Genomic DNA, 21,394 nt, shown 5'->3' with positions numbered 1-21,394 from the left:
AAATGTGCACGTGAAGAAAAACCTTAATGTTGGTCCCCAAAAATTATGCAAGTCACTACACTGGCTACCTATACCATATATAGTCAAATTTAAGACACTTGGGCTCACCTACAAAGCTATGCATACCACCGCTCCTCCGTACCTCTCTGACCTATTTTCCATGTACCCTCCCACATGCAGTCTATGGTCTGCTCAGGACGCCCCCCACCTCCCTTATTACTTCCTCTCACTCCCACCTCCAAGACTTTTCCTGTGCTGCACCACAATTCTGAAATTCTCTACCACGCACAATCAGACTTCCCCCAACCATGCATACGTTTAAAAGTTCCTTAAATATACACTTTCAAGGAGACTTATTCCATACTCTCTTGTTGCTGATAGCCGAACCCTTGCTATGAAACTTACACATGCTATTCAACCCTCCCACATTGTACTGCGCTACAGAAAATGGTGCCATGCAATAAAATATAATAATAATAATCATAATAATAGTAAAAGTGATGACACATTTTTCAGCCATGTTAATATGTTGTTAGAAAACAATATTTCCACTTTGAAACACACACCTTCTTTCCTTGGCTGGTATAGCTTTTATAAAGTTCCATGCAGTCAATTTACATTAAATGCTACAGCATAATGATGAATCCTAGTAAAATGCATGAAAAGTCTATGATTTTGATCGACTGTATCTGTGCAATTTAATGTATGAAGAGATGTCAACTTTTGGAAATTGTCTGGAAGCCAAATTTAGGTTTGCAAGGCACAGCTCTGACTGTGCTGGCTATTTTAGTGAATCAGTAACAGTTATAGTGTGTGTGTGTGTGTGCGTGTGTGTGCGTGTGTGTGCGTGTGCGTGTGCGTATCACTGGACACAGTAACTTACTCCAATACAATACAATTAACAGTCATTTGTTATCTCTATTTACAATGCACACTTCTTAACAGGATTTATTTTCTCCCTATAAAGTATTACTAAATGTGACCCGATTGTGCCAGATTATATAAGTGCACAATGCTTCTGCTCCGGTTTTGAAATGGAGTATAAAGTGAGTGGGACAGGGATACATACACCTCAGTGGGGTTTGCCATGAAGTGGAAGCATTTATATGTTTGTTTAGATGTATAATATTTGTGTTACATTTGCATTTAAGACAACTTCCAGCAACACTCTTTAAACACACTTTTAAACACACTGTATATCTTGGGTGACCTTCCTCAAAAGTATGTATTCCATTTAGTATGGAATTATAATACAAATCAAGACTACTGTACCTTTAAAAAAAAATGAAGAATATAGTTATTTTAATAATTTGCCCCTCACTTTCTGGTACAATGTGAAGGGGCTATGTATCAAATTGTTTTGGCTACAAAAATGGGACCTAACTGCGGCAGAAAAACAGCATCCGATTTATTAAAGGATAATATATGAAAAATTAGATTTTTTTGCTTTGCTTTAACAAATCTGGTGCATATTTTTGGTCCAGTTGTGCTTTGCTTTTGCAGCTTGGAAACTTTAATACATAACTCCCAAAGGTATATAATTCTAAACAAAAGTCTGGATATTTTTCTCACCTTAAGATCATAAAATATCATGTCCCCAAGGATCAGATAAACCTTCAGGTAGTACAGCGCTTCCTCTTCCAGTTCCATGGGAGATGAGCAGAGAGAGAGCGCCTTCAGGTAAAAATGCTCTGCAAGTTCACACTGACCCAACTTACAGTATATTACACCTAGTCTGTGATATGCAACTCTTTCATTCAGCTGATTTCCTAGAAAAACAAACAATGTTTTTTTTTCAAGTAATAAAAACATACATATATTTATTGGAAAACATCTTATTCTTATTTTACTTTCATGTTAAAGAGAAGAATACAGTATATATTTGTCGCTGTTATCAGGATTCAAATCATCTACTGATGCAGCGGCCGTTATTCGAACACTTCACGCGTCATGTACATCGGAATCCCGATATCAAACCGCGGGATGAATTCCAGCCTTCCCGCACTAAGATGCGAGCGCAGCGAGTGCAGAAAAATGAATTTTAAGTAGCACAGTAGCACAGTAGCACAGTAGCACAGTGACACAGTAGCACAGTAGCACAGTAGCACAGTGACACAGTAGCTCAGTGACACAGTAGCTCAGTGACACAGTAGCACAGTAGCACAGTGACACAGTAGCACAGTAGCACAGTAGCTCAGTGACACAGTAGCACAGTAGCTCAGTGACACAGTAGCACAGTAGCTCAGTACTGTACACATTACAATTCATCCATTTTATTGCAAACGAAGAAACAGAATCCATGAAATTCAAACGAAACATCCGCGATAAGCGCAGGTGCCTGGGGCGATTGGTCGCGTTTATGCTCCGTGGGGAACAGCAGAGAACTCAAAATCTGTGCCGTGATGTGTTCGAATAACAGCCGCTGCATTAATACATTGTAATCCATCTCCAAAACACTTTCACAAAACCCAATTGCAACAAACATTGGATATCCATTGGGCTGCCCTCATACTGCAAGTTCTGCCCATTTAACATTTTCATATGGTCCATGTAACAGAATGACATTTTGGCGAGAACCAGAGCGCATGACTTTTACCTAAACTCACACTAAGTGCAAGTGCTGTTTTTGCATGATCCACCGACTCTTCGTAATTCCTCGTTTTCATCAACACTTCGGTGAGTTTGTTGCACAGCTGAAGTTCTGCTGTCACATTTTCAGTCTTCACAGCAAGTGGAAGAGCGCAGTCCTGAAAAATGAGTAGAAATGGTAAAATAGCAGGGAGGCTATTGATCAAACTGAGAATATGCAAAGTCGTATCAAGAGAGTAGTGAAATAGGTGAACAAAAGAAAAGTGCGCAACAACAATATATAAATAACGTGATGAATGTGATACAATTAAATAGGTGACCTTGTGTATAGTATGAATATTTATGGAGCGTCTGCAGCTGTGACACCAGGGATGGTTCTGGTCCCCCCTAAATGCACACAAAAAAACAAGAAACACAGCGCACAACGCTCATAGTGCATTAAATGATATCTTTAGTAACCAAAATAAGAAGGTAAGTATTGTGCGTACATAAAACAAAATTTAAACAAGCATTTCAGGGTTATTGTTACCCAAGCACCAACGGACGCCTGTGATGGTCTCGTGGCTCTCTCCTTCTTACTCCAACAACCTCGATGTAGGGCCGGGGTGTCCTGCGGCTTCTCTCACACACACACAGGGCGGCTGTAATGATCCGGCGGATGTCACACAGATCCTCTCCCTCTCGCGCTTCTCCTCTTCCTTCCGGGTCTGACCTCCCGCCGCCGCCGCCGCCTTCAACCAACCAGCTGCGTGACAGGGAGGAAGGGACTAGGCGGGGAGGACTGGATAGTGTACGGTGTGGAGTCTTCACAGACTCCACACCGTACACTATCCAGTCCTCCCCGCCTAGTCCCTTCCTCCCTGTCACGCAGCTGGTTGGTTGAAGGCGGCGGCGGCGGCGGCGGCGGGAGGTCAGACCCGGAAGGAAGAGGAGAAGCGCGAGAGGGAGAGGATCTGTGTGACATCCGCCGGATCATTACAGCCGCCCTGTGTGTGTGTGAGAGAAGCCGCAGGACACCCCGGCCCTACATCGAGGTTGTTGGAGTAAGAAGGAGAGAGCCACGAGACCATCACAGGCGTCCGTTGGTGCTTGGGTAACAATAACCCTGAAATGCTTGTTTAAATTTTGTTTTATGTACGCACAATACTTACCTTCTTATTTTGGTTACTAAAGATATCATTTAATGCACTATGAGCGTTGTGCGCTGTGTTTCTTGTTTTTTTGTATCAAGAGAGTGAAGGAAAAAATTATGTTGCTGTGTCTCTAAATATTAACCACATCTTTGCTCACATAATCACCTCTATATGGTTACTCTAGCCACGCTTCTCTGCAGTTAGCTTCCCATCCCAGCAGGTCACCCAGTTGAGCCCAGAACCACAAAGCTTCGTTAACTCAGTGCTAATAAAATCATTAACAAACGTTATTTTCCTTCAGGTTAACGCCTATCTGCAAAGCTACTGTAATCATATGTAAAAACAATGGGCGTTGGTTAGCATAGGTTTAACATCATGTTAAGTTAGTACTGCCTTGTCTAAGCTTAAATTAATATGACTCATTAAAGAATCGGAAACATAGGTTTTTGCTGGAGTGGAGATAGCAGATATTCCAAGTATCTCAGGTGTGTCACTTTTTGCGCACATTTGTCTCTCCCCGTGTTTTTTTAAAGCGGTGTTTGGGGTGCAATATAAACAAATTGGGACTCTCTCTTTCTATCTCTCTCTTATCTGTATCAATTTAGAGGTATTAAATAGGCATACATTACCCTGTAGAAAGTTATTGCTTTATCTCTGTCACAGGTGCCGTGGAAAAATATATCCCCGGCAGCCTCAAACAGCTGCATGCCTAGGTTGGGATCTCCAGTACACAGAGCTACATTTTGAGCTACCTGGGAAGAAAACAGGTACAGTATTTTGATGTTTAAATAATATGCATCTCACTGAGACATTGCTATAAACACACAAGAATACTTTGAAGTAGCATCTGTTACTGAACCCCTTAATGTGTTAGAAAATCATAGTTATTATGATTTCTCCTCAAATGTTGGAACCGTTTTTTGAAAGGTGTTGCTTTGAAGTGTCACTTTAAAGCATGCCGTGTATTATCTGCTCTAATGTGTTATGGGTATGTTAACGGCTTCTTTATCTGTAACAGTACTTTATTGAATAAATAGGTCAGGAAAGTAAGATCCCAGAAAAGAAGGCAACTCATCTTTGGCGATTGCATTGTAAGACGTATAAATTTGGGAGCAGATAGTGAGGCAAAGGGGGAGGTAAGGTGCCAGAGGGATATTGTTAAGGCAAAAAGTTAGGAGGGAAATACGTGTAATTGTCTGCCTAGTGTTTGGTGAAACAAATCATAAATCGTGCCTAACAAGATCCACAGCACTGTAATCCAACAGATGAAATAATGTTGAATGAAATGCAATAAAAATATTAATCAAAAGAATGTGTACCTCCAAAACCGTACCTCCCTCTATGTGTAGCTAGTCTTGGGATGTTAGCACAAAGCATGGGTAGCGCTTTGTCAAAGAGTCTGCGTAGACCTGGCTAGCAATTTAGTTATTACAGTGCAGGAAGAATTCAGGGAGCTAGGGACAGGTCTACGGCATATAGAATCCTCAGTGATGTTTGGTGAGGTATTGCCAATACTCTTCGCACCGGAGACTTTAATGCATGGTTGAGGAAGTGGTGTGAAGAGGAGGGATTTTGATTTATCAGATAAAGCTATTCACCTAGAGAGATATGGGGTTATGATGTATAACAGAGCACAGCCAACAACGATCAAACTTGATAAAAAATGGAAAAATCCAGGGCAAATTCCAAATAAACAGATCAGTTTATTGCAGGCTTCAGCAACAAGGGGACTACATGAACGCACCTACGCATTTCATGCCGGGGCACTTTATCAAGGTGCCTTGATAAAGTGCTCCGGCATGAAATGCGTAGAGAGATGCATATAGAGAGATGCATATGGAAAGGTGTTAGCAGCAGAAAGAGAGAGGTGATCATTTCACTTTATAGATCATATGTAAGACCTCACTAGAGATGGGTGACACAATCTTTTTTAGAACTTTTAAAAAACGTTTATTGATTGATCGAATATTTAAACTGAAAATATCTACCAAAAGTGTACGATAAAACAAGAAAATCTATATTTAGTAGTCTTTTTTTTGTGGTAAAATTGCTGCATTTTTAATTGTTTTCATTAGCAAATGTAGTTATTTAACTGTATTTTTTTTCTTTTGCTATTTTTCTTACTTTTTAAAATCTTTCCAAAAGGTGAAAAAATAACAGTTGTTGCTGTGAATTCGAAGTTTGGGGAAAAGTTTGCCAATTTATAGACCTCATCAAGACCGCTGTGTTCTAGAGATCATGCAGTATCCCCACAAGGACATCAACAAATGGAAGATTGTACAAACAAGAGCTACTAAAAAAGGTGCAATGGGCTATATCAGCGGTGCGTAAAGTGGGGGCGCGACCCCCAGGGGGCGCGCGAGATTACCGACGGGAGCAGGGGTTTACAGAGGCCCTGCGCGCTTCCTGAAGGCACTTAAATGAAGCATCGGGGGAGCTGCAGGGCCTCTGTAAACCTACTTACCTTGATTCAGCCGGCATCTGGAGACGCGTCGAATGATGCCACGGGGTCATGTGACGTGACGTTGCTATGGCGACGCCTATATGCTAGACGCCTGGGAATCAAGGTAAGGAGGAGGAGGGAGGGGGGCACGCGGTGAGGAAACCATCCAGCAGGGGGGCACAGGGAAAAAACTTTGCGCCCCCCTGGGCTACATCATAAAACTTATCAGGAAAGACTCAAGGACCTTAATATATAGTTTGGAAGAGAAAGGAGGACTATGATTACAACTTTCAAATACTGTACAGAAAAGGATTCACCAAAGTACAGGAGTGAAGCATGTGTCATAGCAAGAGAAGTCCTAGAACAAGAGGTCATGCTCTGAGGCTGGAGGGTGGAAGGCTCAGGGAAATGTGAGGAAGTGCAGCACCATTCCACAGGAAGGTTTTTGGCAAGCCCAATACATTAATGCAGGGGTTCTCAACTCCAGTTCTCAAGACCACCCCCCCCCCCCCAACAGGTCAGGTTTTAAGGATATCCCTGCTACAGCACAGGTGGCTCAGTTGAAGACTTGACCTGTTGGGGGGTCTTGAGGACTGGAGTTGAGAACCCCTGTGTGGATATTGGGGTGATTAGGAAGGGGCACTGAGAGAGAGTTAGACAAAATGGAGTCAAGACTATTGTATTTTGTATTGCACTGTTGAGGAGGCATGGGTGCGGGGCTACTGCAGTGTGTAGATAAGTTTCTTATCACAAAATGGCTAACCACAAGTGTCAATTCTTAGAAATAGGTTGTTGAAATTAGGAAAACATATAACTCATGAATATTAGTTGTTTTTCTGTGTAATCAGTATTTTTTTCTATTCTCTGTGCCACCTATTTATTATCGCTGATGTTGCATTATAACCGCCCATATTTGTTAATATAAGCTCTGTGCAGACATTATTTTTTACTTTCCCTGTTGGCCACTTGATCAATAAATCTGCTGTTATATAACAATATTATTATTATTTTATTCCTTGATTTTACACCTGCTTTAATGGAATTAAAACAAAGCTTGGGATAAAAACAAATAAAGAAATCCTAAATGTAAAGAAAGCCAACGATCAAATAGGGTCTGAGTTTTTACAGCAGATAGGAAAATTGGAATATACTTGGTGGGCAAAAGTGGTTCTTGTCTGCCATCAAATTTTATATTTCTCTGTTATACTTTATGCTTAAAGAGAGTATATAAAGTTTGGTACATTTGAATTAGTCAAAAATATGTTCTTACATGCGTTCTTCATTCATATATTGTCAACTATATATTGTCTTCAGTTGAATAATATCATGATCTCTGCCTATATTTCTTACATTTATATAAATGAGTCAAACGAGTGTATTTGTTATGCAACTTTCACAGTGCAAAAATACCAAATGACTGTACAACTATGTGGGAATTCATTGAATTTACTGTACCTGAATATAGAGTTCCACTAATTCATTCTGGCCTAGAATATAGTAAATCTTTCCAGCCCGGAGCCATGCATAAGCCTCTTTTTCCTTGTTTTGAAGATCTATAAAAATGCCAAGACTTCTTTTGGTATATTCCAGAGCTGATTTGCAGGCTCTGAGAGAAAAGAGAGAAGGGAGAAGGAGTGGCCCAGTGAGTAAAGACACTGACTGACACTGAGATTGTTGCAGGGGAACCTGGTTCAATTCCTGGTGTCAGCTCCTTGTGACCTTGGGAAAGTCACTTTATCTCCCAGTGCCTCAGGCACCAAAAACATAGATTGTAAGCTCCACGGGGCAGGGACCTGTGCCTTAGTGTCTAGTGTCAAGGTGTTTTATCTAACACCATGAACCAGTAGCAGCAACATGTTGAGGATTAGTTACTCGCCATCTTACTTCACAATTTTGCTGTAACAAAGATGTTAAATATCTGCTGAACCGGGGATCCCTCATGTTGCATCCTGTCGCATACTGGTGGAAGCAAAATATTTAATATTTAAGCGGCTTTATTAAAGCATTGTTTTAATTAGAGAACTTTAAAATTGTGGCATATACATTAAGGTTGGAGCGCAGGTGTGAAAAGGAATTTTAGTAACAAAAATGGCAAGGAATCAGAGGAAGACCCCTAGTATGAGGGTCGGATGTTGGATGTGAGTAATAAACATGCTTGATATTTGATATATTTTGGGGTACTGCTGCTTTATTATATATTATTTTAATGGTGGACAAAATTCTATGGTCTGGATTTATTAAATGGTGCACACCTAGGGTTGCCAGGTGGCTTGTCCAAAAATACTGGACAAAATGGTGAGAGGTGCGACACGCACGAGAATCGTTGGTGAGGAAGAATGTTATTTATAAATGACCTGACTGTTATGTAATTTTTTCTAAATTTCACTCCAAGTATTCACCAATTTGTACCACTTTATATTGTGTTTCGTAAAAAATCTGGGGAGGGGTCTTGGGAGGGAGTGCCCTTTCAAGGATTTTTTTAGGAAATAGAATATTAAATAGTGCCAATTAGTGAATACTTGGAGTGAAATTTAGAACAAATGACGTAATGGTCAGATCATGTATAAATAACTGACCTTCAGTCATAAAATACATGGTGAGCAATACTAATCTTAATGCTCCTCTCACAAATTCCAAGACTGATGCACCCCTCCTCATCCTCTCTCTCCCCTTATCTTCTCACCCTCCCATACCCCTCGTCCTCTCACCCCCTCCCCTTCATCCTCTCTCATCCCCCCTCCCTTGATCCTCTCTAATCCCCTCACTTGATCCTCTCACCCCTCTGCCTTTATCCTCTATCATACCCCCTGCCTTTATCCCCTCTCATCCCCCCTCCCTTCATCCTCTCTCATCCCCCCTCCCTTCAACCTCTCTCACCACCCCCTTCATCCTCTCTCATCCCCCCTCCCTTGATCCTCTCTCATCCCTCCTCCCTTCATCCCCCTCCCTTCATCCTCTCACCCCCCCCCCTCACTTCATCCTCTCTCAACCCCTCCCTTCATCCTCTCATCTCCCTCCCTTCATCCTCTCACCCCCCCCCTCACTTCATCCTCTCTCAACCCCTCCCTTCATCCTCTCATCTCCCTCCCTTCATCCTCTCACCCCCCTCACTTCATCCTCTCTCAACCCCTCCCTTCATCCTCTCTCACCCCCTCCCTTCATTCTCTCAACACCCTCCTGTCATTATCACCCCCACAGGACAGCCAGAGAAAACACACACACACACAAAACAGTATAAGTACAAATACACACACACACACACACACACACACACACACACACACACACACACACACACACACACACACACACACACACACACACACACACCAGGGCAAAATATAACAAATACACACAGGACACAGGCAGGACACACAGGACATGGGACACAGGAAACAGCCTCACCCCTCTCTACTCTATACTTTTCCTCCGCTCTTTGGCCCCATCCCCAAGGCTCCTGCCACCTCCTCCTGATTGGCTGCATTACACAGCAGCCAATCGGGATGGAGGAAGCTGCCCAGCCCCCTAGCAGCAGCAGCAGCAGCCCTGCTCTATCACTTCTCAGGTGAAATCCCACAATTGGTTACTAAGCCCAGAGAGGTAATACCGGACACATACATGTCCGGTATTATCTCTCATTGTTTACCGGACAGAGTAACCAAATACCGGGCTGTCCGGTTCAATACCGAACACCTGACAAACCTATGCACAACTTGGAAACCATTCCAGTGCACTAATCTTTAGCACTGCTTTAAAAATCTGTTTCTATATATTTATTCTAGCTTTAAAATGTGAAAATCTACATAAATCAGCAACATTTGGCAGTTTTTATATCCACTCCAAAATCAACATGAAGCTTCCTAAAATGTCCAGGAATACACAAAATGGATTTTCTTACCTTTCAGTACCTAAGGATAAATACAGTTGACTAATGGTTTCCAAAACTTGTCCCTCCAACACTTTGTCAGTCATTTTCCTAGCTAATGAGAGCTGGTATTCGTTGTAGATAATGCACTGTGCTTCATTAATTACAACTGTATTGTAGAAATGGCAAAGTAGTTGAATGGCTTGTAGTTGACCTATTCAAAAAAGACAAAAGCACATAAATAAAACTTTAAAATCACATTTAACAAAGTCATCTATCCTATCATCTAATTTTGATCTTAACCCATCCTTGACCCTTAACATTTATCAAGGTCCTAGATCTCATACATTTCCTTTCAGAAATCCATGCCATGCTGTGATCCATAATCTGTTTCCTTATCTGTGAGCACGACCAAAACTACATTGGTGGCCTCATATTTTCGACAATGCTTAATAAAGAAACATATATTAATTATTGATTACATAAGTTCCTAGTTTCAAGACAAGTTGCAGTTAGTTTTCTGCAGCTCTGATCAGCCATCAATGTAAGGCAAGAAAGGAATGTAGCAGAGACAATGAGGAGAGATGGAGTATTGAGGCAAAAGGGCCCAGAGAGTTATTAAGGGAAATAAAGACCTAAGGATAAAGTATGAGCTCTCAGCCAAAAATAGCATGCAGTAAGAGAATCTAAGTAGAGGAGTTCTTGGTCATTTGGCCGTTAATGATTATTAACAGTCATTCAGCAAGTGGTAATCAACCATTTGAAACATGCATTGCCATTATGGTATTAAACCACCACATGACCCTTTATAGCATAAGGTATGGAAATGTCAATTAATGGTTTTGTTAATGAGGATTTTTGTACAAAAGATCAAATATATAAAATAATGAAAAAGCCATTTCAATCTTGCTGCATATTCAAATGGATGCCACCAGAGATCACAAGTTCTTATCAAAGTAATATGAAGATACATTAAAGAAAATTCAGAAAACATGTACAGTAATTAAGTCATTGGAAGATACAATTTATCTTGCCAAATCTGCAACGTATGACTATGACCTGATGATGAAGTGTTGGTAGTACGGTAACGATAAATATACTATGCTAGAGGAATCTCACACAGCAAATGAGCCTTGCTAATGTCACTGATGTTCCTGATGACATCACTCAGCCTGGGGTACATAAGGTTGAGTGATGTTATCAACCTTTTTAGATTTGATGCACAGCTGTGGACTTGAGAGGTGTTTGCCACCTCACACTGGGCTGATTAGTTGATTTTACAAAAATGGACATTCACAGGAGAAATGGCACAGGACATTCCTTAACCGCTGTCTGCAAGCATTATTATACTTCACCCAAGTGACAAAGAAACAGACAATTGCTTACTACTAATAACAAAATGGATTTTCAAAATGTTTCTCTGTGTATAGGTTTTATATTAGTTTTATATTATCTTGAAGCCATGCGATGGGATTGACACAGCTGAATGGGCTCAAACTGTAGCTTCATTCCCCTTTCTCATTATATCTCAAATTACAGTCTATAGTTATATTGTATATAGTAGGGGTAGGGGTTGTTATGCTCAATAAGAAATGCCAATGAATGTAATTCATTCATTCATTACAAATCGACAGAATTTTACTTTGGATTTACTTTATAATCATCCCGATCAAAGGTTATAAGGGCTGGTCTCCAAGCCAAGTAATACAATTACTACATGTGTCACTAACCAAAAAAGGAAATACACTTGCAACTAGACAATACCGTATAAGTAAAAAAATAAAAACATACATACTTTGTAAATGCTTTGTTGCCATTGCCACAAGAAACGCCCATTCATAATAAAACCTTCCATTTTCTTTATTGATCCCACTGATGTAATAATGTCCGAGTATAAGCAGCACCTGAATAAAGTCAATTCCATAATCTAAGTTTGGAAGTTGTGAGTAAATAGTGACAGATTTAACTAAGTAGTGCTCTGCCAAAATACGGGCACTCAAATGCAAACACAATGTTCCAAAGTTGGCCAAAGCAGCAGCTTGGTTTTGCATAAGGTCCACCTCTCTTGAAATTTGTAGAGCTTTGCAGTAATGCTCAGCAGCTTCTTTTATCTTGTTTATTCTTCGCAAGGCAATTGCACTCATGTTATGTATAATCCCCCGTTGGTGCGCTGTGCAACAACACAACTTCACAACAGTGTTTAAAATATCCAGAGCCACAGTGTTTTCTCTGTCAAGTATGTATAAAAATGCAAGTGCAACCAAAATATCCACCCTGGATTGTATATCAATGGAAATGCTGCTGTCAACTACCTTCATGATATACATTTTAGCCTTGTTATATTCCTTATGGTAAGTGCATAGTTCAGATAAACTAAGATATATAGAAGTGCAGAGCCTTTGCTCTTGTTCAGTGACTGCTGATGAAAGTGCTTGTCTTAAGTAGTATGCAATTTGGGTGGGAAATATCTGTCTTCCTCTTTTTATTCCACAGAGCTCGGAAGCATTTTCAATGATGAAATTCACTCTTCTCAAAGAATCCATGAAGCTGGAAGGACCATGAGAAAGCACTTTAATACAGCTCAATGACACGTGCGGCAAACACTTCTGACTGTAAATGTCTGCCAGCTGAAAGTAGGACCTTGATAAAGAGCACTTGTTTGAGCCCAGTCTATTGTTTAAAACCTGCAGTCGCTCTACAAATGGTAACGCTTCACTGCATTTTCTTAACTTGGTGTAATGCTTTGCCAAAAGAAGACAAGCTCTTGCTTCGCTGTATTGGTCTTGGCTCAATATTACCTTCTTTAGAGTGTATTTGAGTATTTCTGATTCCATTTCCGTGCTACTAATATAGTTTTGCATTCCCATGAGGAGAGAAGCTACCTTGTCAATCATGTGAATACATTTCTCGTTGTACTTCTGTTTCAGGTAGATGGCAGTCAAGTTCATGTAAACGGCACCAATGAGAAAAAGGTCACCAAAATCGCCCTTTAGAACTCCCATGGCCTCTTCAAAGTAAACTCGAGCTTGGGAGAATTTGTGCCTCTTGGTACATAGTCTGCCCAAAAGAAAGCAAATCCTTGTCAAGGCCCAGGTCATGTTTGCCTTTTTTGCAGCCTCTCGTGCCATGCTGAGATACCTAACCAATTCTTCTTCTTTACGATAACCATTAAATGAGGTATGTAAAAAAGAATACGATATGTCATAAAGGTTTTTGAAACCTGGCAGATATTTGTCACTGTTTAAGAACAGCAGTAATGACTGCAGTGTCTCAGACCCGTGCTTCTCTTCTTCCTCGTGTATGGAAAAACTCGGGTCCTCATCTTCTTCACATGAACTCTGACTCAATCTGATTGAAGGGTTGGTATTATTATCTTGCATAACACCAGTGGCTTCAGGACTAAGCTGACTCTTGTTGGATGTTACTAAAAACGCCTCCATCTTTTGCTTCAATGCATTTGCTTCAACATTAGGTATCGGGCTGAATGTTTCTGGGGGTCATGGGGAGCACGGAAAGTGAGCGTGAAAAAAAGAAATAATAATAAAATATTTTATCAAAAGAAATAATATAAATAAGAAATAGACATACATTCAGAATTATTATTACATATTTGAGTATACATAAAGAAAGTCCGCATTAAGCAAGTTGTTGGTTATTCAGCACACTTGTTATCATATTTCATTATTTATTTATTTGTGTATGTATTTATCTAACAACTCTGACCCCCAGGGGGTAACATAGCATATTACTAAACCAGTTATTACTCTGCATGGCCCTCATTGCAAGATATGTATACCGTATGTGTGCAATTGGTTGAACATTTAATCACTGACGATTATATTGTAAAATGTTGGTCCACACAGAGACAATAATCACATGCTCTGTATTCATTTTAATAAAAGTTGAAATAACATTACTGTAGTATTATGACACGTCAGGGCCTTTTTTTTTTTTTTTTTACAAATTGAGGTTTTGAGCAGAATTAAGCATGTAACTAGTTATATACTGTACGTCCTTGCCCTGTGTAAAAGATCTATGGCGCTCCCCTGTCACACTTATAATCACACTGATACAGATGTATATTTATACAGACATGCGTTAGAGCCTAAAAACAAACAAAATAGTATACTGGCCCTTTGGAACTGCAGCTTAACCTTTAAGAGATCCGTCCTTGATCTCCACAAACACAGATTTCTTATCGAGGTGGTGAGCGCATAGAAGAAGAAGAGAAGATATATAATATATATATAATCCACTGCGTGGAACAAGCATAGCACAGGGAATGGGTATTGAATAATCAAAAAATGGCTATGCCAATTTTTACTCACACGGGCAAGTGTGAGCCAGTCTTGTCAAGGTATCTTTTTGCAGAGATCCACTTCAGGGGATAGTACCCGAAACTGATGTGTAGGTTCCTGATAGAAGCAGTTCACTCCCTCCGGTATACTGCAAACAGGGGCGAAAACGCTCGGTGATTAAAAGGTAATTTATTGAAACAACAAGTAAGTTTGCAAAACTTACATGCACAGTGCAGCACTTCCGGCATCCGTCTCCGTCATAATAGCTCATGCGGGGACTCCCTTCCTGCCGCGTCCGGTCGCAGGGGCTGCAAATGAGTTCTTCCTCGGGAGATACGGTGGCTTCGTCAGGTCGGGACGTACTCGCGAAACGCGTAGTCCTGTGTTGGCATTGTGTCCTGTTCGTGACCACTGAAGGCCACCGTATCTCCCGAGGAAGAACTAATTTGCAGCCCCTGCGACCGGACGCGGCAGCAAGGGAGTCCCCGCATGAGCTATTATGACGGAGACGGATGCCGGAAGTGCTGCACTGTGCATGTAAGTTTGGCAAACTTACTTGTTGTTTCAATAAATTACCTTTTAATCACCGAGCGTTTTCGCCCCTGTTTGCAGTATACCGGAGGGAGTGAACTGCTTCTATCAGGAACCTACACATCAGTTTCGGGTACTATCCCCTGAAGTGGATCTCTGCAAAAAGATACCTTGACAAGACTGGCTCACACTTGCCTGTGTGAGTAAAAATTGGCATAGCCATTTTTTGATTATTCAATATCCATTCCCTGTGCTATGCTTGTTCCAGGTAGTGGATTATATATATGAAGTATTTATCTTATCTTCTCTTCTTCTATGCGCTCACCATCTCAATAAGAAATCTGTCCTTGTCCTGTGGCAGCATTTCCTGTAACAATTTTGATTAAAATTGAACATTAAGTTTATCCGCCTTTTTACATTTGATGCACAGCCATGGACCTGAGATGTGTCGGCCACCTCACATAGCAAATGAGTTGCCTTTACAAAAAAGTCCCCAAAATACATATTCATATATCTAATTGCATTGTCCTTGCTAACTTCTCCTATTGTGCCTGATACTGCACATTTAGGCTGCGCTTATAGTGCCGTCGCCAACGACAGTGACGTCAGGCTGCGGTCACTGGAAATATCAAATTGATTTGACTTCCAATGATCATGACCAAGCCGTCGCTCTGTCACGTTGCTTCTACTATAAGTGCACGCGACAGCGACAATACATTTGTTTTGCCGCGACGTAGCATCGCTGTCGCCGGAACTATAAGTGCAGCCTTACACTTAGAGATCAAAGTGGCAAATTCTTCTCTTAAGGGGATTTTACTTATAGTAGGTAGTGAAAAGTTAAAATAATTCCTGCGTCAGGTGGTTTGTCTTACTAAACATGTAGGGTAGACATTACTCAGTGGTGCAAACTATAATATATGATATAATAATATAAAATTACATTCATTGCAATGAAGTGTTGTAATGCCCATTAGTATTATCCATTCTCATTGTCAAATTAATGACAAAATAGTCATTTGATTCATCAATAAAGAGAAACTTATAGCCCAAAACAAACCCAACTGTATACAAGGTGAGGAAACGAATAAATACATATTTTTGACGAGTTACATACAGTGGTAGTAAAGCGCAGCAATTTACATCTTACCTCTACTTTTGGTCAATTTAATTTCTTCTAGTTCATCTGAATAAAAATATTAAAAAAAAGATAAGAATGTTGAGGACATTTAAGGATGCAACCACCACTTTACTGATTATTCTCTATTTTATTGATATTTTATAGTAATTATTCCTAATTTATACCACACATCAACAAGTTTCTTTTTTCATGTTAACCTGAGTTATATTCTCACGAGCAAGGGTAACTGGAGATATTTGCTAAATAGTATCCATTTCTAAAATGTTCACATTAATAGGGTGTTTGGGTGAAGGTTTTTGATCTTGCCGCACTCCGCTGGGTGAATGGATGGGGTTCTTTCTCATAAAGGTGTAGGCTATTGAAGAGTAGCTGGGATCTCACTTCTGCCACGTAGTAACACAAGGAGTTAGATATCTTTGGTTGCCTGACTATTTCAATAAGGTCTTACACAAGACATTTTAACATAAGATACTGCAGGTTGCAAATAAACAGTATATTATGCTAAAATGTCTTGTGTAAGACTTTATTGGAATAGTCAGGCAACCGAAGATATCTAACTCCTTTTTACTACGTGGCAGAAGTGAGATCCCAGCTACTCTTCAATAGCCTGCACCATATGAGAAAGAACCCCATCCATTCATCTAACGGAGGGCGGCAAGATCAAAAACCTTTACCCAAACACCTTATTGATTTAAATATTGAAAACTAGCAAAAAAAAGTGATATAAATGTCATATAAACAGCTTTGAATCTTGCTTGTAGTGGCTTATTCAAGCTCAATGAACTTTGATAAATGACAAAGTATTATGTACAGATGCAGCGGCCATAATTTTACGAAATCACGTGGTGTATACCTTGGAATACCCATGTGATCGCGCGGGAGTACTTCCAACCGTACCGCCTTAAGACGCGAGTGCAGGCGAGTGCATAAAGTGGCCTTTTAGTGTTCTGGCTTTTAAACACCTGAAATTGACACAGTAGCACAGTACTGTACACATTAAAATTCATTCATTTCATTGCATATAATTGCACACAATCCATAAAATTCAAACAAAGCAACCGCGATAAACACGCATGCCTGGGGCGATTGGCCGCGTTCATGCCACGTGGAGTACAGCAGCGCACAGGAAAACAGTGCCGTGATGCCTTAAAATAACGCCCGCTGCATCTGTACTAGAGTACTGATATTAAGACTATTCCTTACCCACTCTATAAACATTGCACACATCTGAATTGGATATCTTCTGTAGTAGATTCATTGCATCTTCTAAATCAAAATCTTCTTTTCTTTTGGAAAACGTTTCTTCTTCATCTATTAGAACTGCCATGTTGTCGTGCCTAGATACATTAGAAAATAATTTTATTCCTCGAAACATGGGGGAATATTGAATCTATGATTCTTGTAACCATCTCTAAAAAAAAAAAAAAAGGCAAGGAAAAGCACATTTCACAGTAGCAGTTTATCTGCTGTTGTTTGGGGGTGTTGAAGAAAGTCAATTAATGGTACACTGTAATAATGATTTAGGATCTCAGTTCTCTTAGACAATTATATTTAAACCTTAAGGGTGTAGTTAAAAAAAAAATGTTCATATATATTGTAAACATAATGGCCGCACAAACTACAGTGGCATCACAGTTTATTCTAATGTTGCCCGCACGGCTGGATGCGTGCGGGCAGCGTGGTGACGCGGCCTGTCGCGTGTCACTGTGACGTCACCATCACGTGCGCGCCCGGCTTCTCCGACACCCCTTGAGTTTGAAGTGAGGTAAGCGGGGGTGCGGGGAAGCAGAGGGGCACAGCAGGCGCCGGGTTCGGGGTCGGGAAGGGGGACAAAAATGCGCACGGAGTGGAGGGGGTGAACGGGGAATATGCGGCGGCGCGCGGTCTAGACCCGGCGCCAGCCGGAGTAGATCCCGGCCTGCCGCCGGCAAATGTAAGAATAAAAGCTGCTGCAGCAGTAGGTAGTATACCTCAGCAGAAGGGTAGATGGTGCAGGGTAAAGGTAAACAATAGAAGCCATTAATGAGTTGCTCCATAGCTGATAATTAACAACACATACATAAACCTTGGCCCCCTGCAGACGCACCAGAACGCCCTCCTATTGTCTCTGTATGCTCTTCCTACCAACCAATTAGACTGTAAGCTCTTCGGAGCAGGGACTCCTTTACCTAAATGGTACTTTTATCTTAAACACTTCTCCCCTTTATGTGTTATTTATATTATTTATATGATTGTCACGTGTATTACTGCTGTGAAGCGCTATTTACATTACTGGCGCAGTATAAATAAAGACATACACACATACATAACCAAGGTGATCAAAATACCAGCACAGGGAGTACAAGGAAAATCTGTTGATTCAATGCATCATGCAAACATATCCCGATGTTTCTTTCACCCCTGAAGAAGGTGATATGTCAGGATGTGTCTGCATGATGGACTGGATAAGCACATTCATTGAGAAAGGCTCCTTTCACAAGACCTGGAGTGCCTGGTATTATTGTACTATTCCCAATTCTTTTGCAGTTCATGCACTCAGGCAGCACACCAATTTTAGTGGAGAGCCACTATAATCAATCAATCAATCAATTAATTAATCTCTCTCTCTCTCTCTCTCTCTCTTCTCTCTCTCCAATTAATTAAATATCTTACATGTTTTTTTTCTAGTTTTTTCTTTTTTTTAAATTAACCAGTTCTATATTATTAGATACTTACTACTTTTTTTTTTAATTCAACTCTCAATGCCATGTGTAATGGGTTTTACTATGCTGCACATCCTTTGATTTCTATTGCAGGCTTTAGCACACCTCCCCAGCAGTGCAAGCTCTTTGCAACACTTTCCTGTTAGGGATAATTTGTTGCCAATATTCCCAGCAGTTTGAGCTGCAAATTGTAACACTAGATAATGTTACTGTAGTAATATAAGAATACATTGTAGCTGCTGAGTTACACTGACTGTAAGATTGATATTGAAAGGCAGCTATTTAGAGAACCCTGGGAAGCAGGATCTGTGCTCATCGATCATTGGAGAACTAATCGATCGGCAGCTTAGGTAATTAGATTTCAATTAAAGTGCCACTTTGATTGCCTGTTTTAAACGTGTTTATATTCTATTTATTTAGCCCTTATTATGCTTCTTAGCTGCACTTTCCATGATTCCTATGGTTTTCTGTAATATTGCAATATTAATGCAAAGACAGTTTTGTGGGAAGTCTTAGAACAGAAATCCATTGTTCTTGTCTCCACCCCGTCACGCGCGCCTGCCGCTCGCACGGAAGTCCGCGGCGACCGGGAGGTGTGGCGGAGTCATGGCCGTGACATCACATGAGCAGTTTGCCCTCTTTGGCTGAATTGCGCACGTGACCTCGCCGTGACGCGGCAAAGACAAAAGTTTATGTCTTGCCGAGAATCGCGTGTGCGGTCTTGTGCTCTATGGGTGGCGTCTATAAGAAGAGGCCTGTTGTTCGCGTGGTGCTTGCGCATGCGCGCGCACGCCGCCACTATAATCGCGGCCTTAGCTATGAGCCATTAGCAGTCTTAATACAGTATGCATTTTAATTTCTATGAGTTATTACTGTGCTTTTAACAATTTTGTTTGGTGCCTAAATGAACTACAGTATGTTATTACTGTACATCTCTGAAAAACAAGATGGCTTTCATTGTGTTATAACTCCATTGTATATGGTGGTAAGCAGTAAAGCACCTTTAAGCTGCTTGGCTAAATACAATGGCACTGAAAGCCAGCAGATAACTATGGCCATTTTGGAGAAGCCAGTCAGAAAAAAACAAAAACATTTTATAACTGAAAAAATTTATGTAGGGATGTGTGTGTTTATATCAGGAATTACCCCATATTACAGAATGTTCATTATTTGGTCCCAAGCATATAAGGCTATTTTACACAGTCAGCAATGCTGTCCATTTTTGTAAAATTATCAAGGCGATAATATACTTAAAGCAGCAATACTATATTCCCCTCTTTATTTCTTCTTATTATTTTTTATATGTAAATCATGTGACAATGTATAATTCTACGTTCTTACCTAAGCTGGCAATCGTTTGGCGGTCCTGTTATAAATCTGTAAAAATCCTGCTTGTGTGCCTAAAGAAATGTCCGCTTTCTAACTTTGTGCTGCAGTCAGGGAAATGCTGCAGCTTATACTGTATGTCACGTTATACTGCTGCGGCACAGTTTATTCGAGCATTTGCCCGTTCTGTGCCGCAGCAGTAGCCTGGCGCGCGCCCGAGTGTGACGGGCGCACGCCGAAGCAGCGGAAGAGCGCCCTCCGATCGGGGCGCTCTCCCTACCGCTGCCGGGTCCGCTGGGTCCCCCGGAACCCCCTGCCGCTGTCCCGCTGTCCCTCGGGGAGCCCCTGGACACGCGTGCAGGGGGCGCACGCTCCCGATGACGCGTGACCGCGCGTCTATGACGCGCGGCACGCCGAGGGGCGGCCACTAGCAAGCCGGGAGATTTCCCGGCTTGCGGTACCGACCACACTTCAATAAAGTGTGTCGGTAGTGTATTACCAAGTGTAACACATTATTGTGAAGCTTTCCTATGTACTGCTGCGACACACTTTATTCGAGCAAATACCCAGTATGTACCTGGCAGATACCTGGAATGCGCCGCTCCTCACCTCTGACAAGCCCCGTTGCATTTGCCTTCCCAGCCTGGGTTCATGCCTGGCTGATGGGCGGCTGATCTGTTAAATGATAATGATTAGGATTTAATAGGCTGCAATGCTTCGCGTGTCTACCAGATGGCATAAATTCATGAATTGTAATGCAGTATATATATATACTGTGCAGTATTGCAGCCAGCGGGAATAAAATGCTTCAATCCCTGTCTGGAAAATAACTCAATGCACTCGGGCAGAAAACAGTCACAAACCTCAATACACCCGGGTATACCCGAATTCGTGGGACTAGCCGAGTTCGAATAAAGTGTGTCGCCAGTGTAATAGATACCTGCTGATTGGAACACAGCAACAGATCTGTTTGTGATACTTTGTTGCTAAAGTGCAGAGCTCAAAAAGGTGTGTGTTAGATCCTGTTTCAAAAGTGTAAGTGGATATGATTTTCTAAATGTTGCTAAGCAGCCAAAGGATGATCAGTACATTATAAAAATCATTAAAAATAGCATTAGGAGTTTAAAAACAAAAATGCAGACAGTATTATCTAATATTACAGAACAGATTCATTTTTTTTAAATAGACTTTTTCACGTTTTGTTGCTTTAAGTTGTGATGTTTATTTAAATCTTGAAATTTCTGTCATATGCTGTAGTTTATTCTGTTAACACTACTCTATTTACTACAACACTCTATAAAGTAGAGGATGGCAATGTTTTGTTAATGATTTAATTATAGTACAGTGTAGAAAGCTGTTTAAATAGTTG

The 21,394-nt window shown here is 40.9% G+C and overlaps 1 protein-coding gene across 4 annotated transcripts in view; it reads right to left on the bottom strand.

Moving 5' to 3' along the window:
- SH3TC1 (SH3 domain and tetratricopeptide repeats 1) overlaps window positions 1-21,394 on the bottom strand; it is a 67,937-nt gene that overhangs the window by 2,303 nt on the left and 44,240 nt on the right. Inside the window, exons 10-17 of one of the 4 annotated variants that reach the window (XM_075569948.1) lie at window positions 17,201-17,334; window positions 16,007-16,042; window positions 11,826-13,520; window positions 10,064-10,244; window positions 7,621-7,771; window positions 4,352-4,474; window positions 2,597-2,747; window positions 1,573-1,769 (exon numbers count right to left, since the gene is read on the bottom strand). In XM_075569948.1, the coding sequence (XP_075426063.1) occupies window positions 1,573-1,769; window positions 2,597-2,747; window positions 4,352-4,474; window positions 7,621-7,771; window positions 10,064-10,244; window positions 11,826-13,520; window positions 16,007-16,042; window positions 17,201-17,334 (2,668 nt within the window). Of the gene's footprint in view, window positions 1-1,572; window positions 1,770-2,596; window positions 2,748-4,351; window positions 4,475-7,620; window positions 7,772-10,063; window positions 10,245-11,825; window positions 13,521-16,006; window positions 16,043-17,200; window positions 17,335-21,394 lie in introns of those variants that run through there. The other 3 variants (XM_075569968.1, XM_075569957.1, XR_012787952.1) reach the window with 3 other exon arrangements.

This window comes from Ascaphus truei, chromosome 1 (assembly GCF_040206685.1).
Source record: "Ascaphus truei isolate aAscTru1 chromosome 1, aAscTru1.hap1, whole genome shotgun sequence".
NCBI classification, from domain to species: domain Eukaryota; kingdom Metazoa; phylum Chordata; class Amphibia; order Anura; family Ascaphidae; genus Ascaphus; species Ascaphus truei.
The sequence above is the reverse complement of the archived record's forward strand: the minus strand, read 5'-3'. Positions and strand labels throughout refer to the sequence as shown.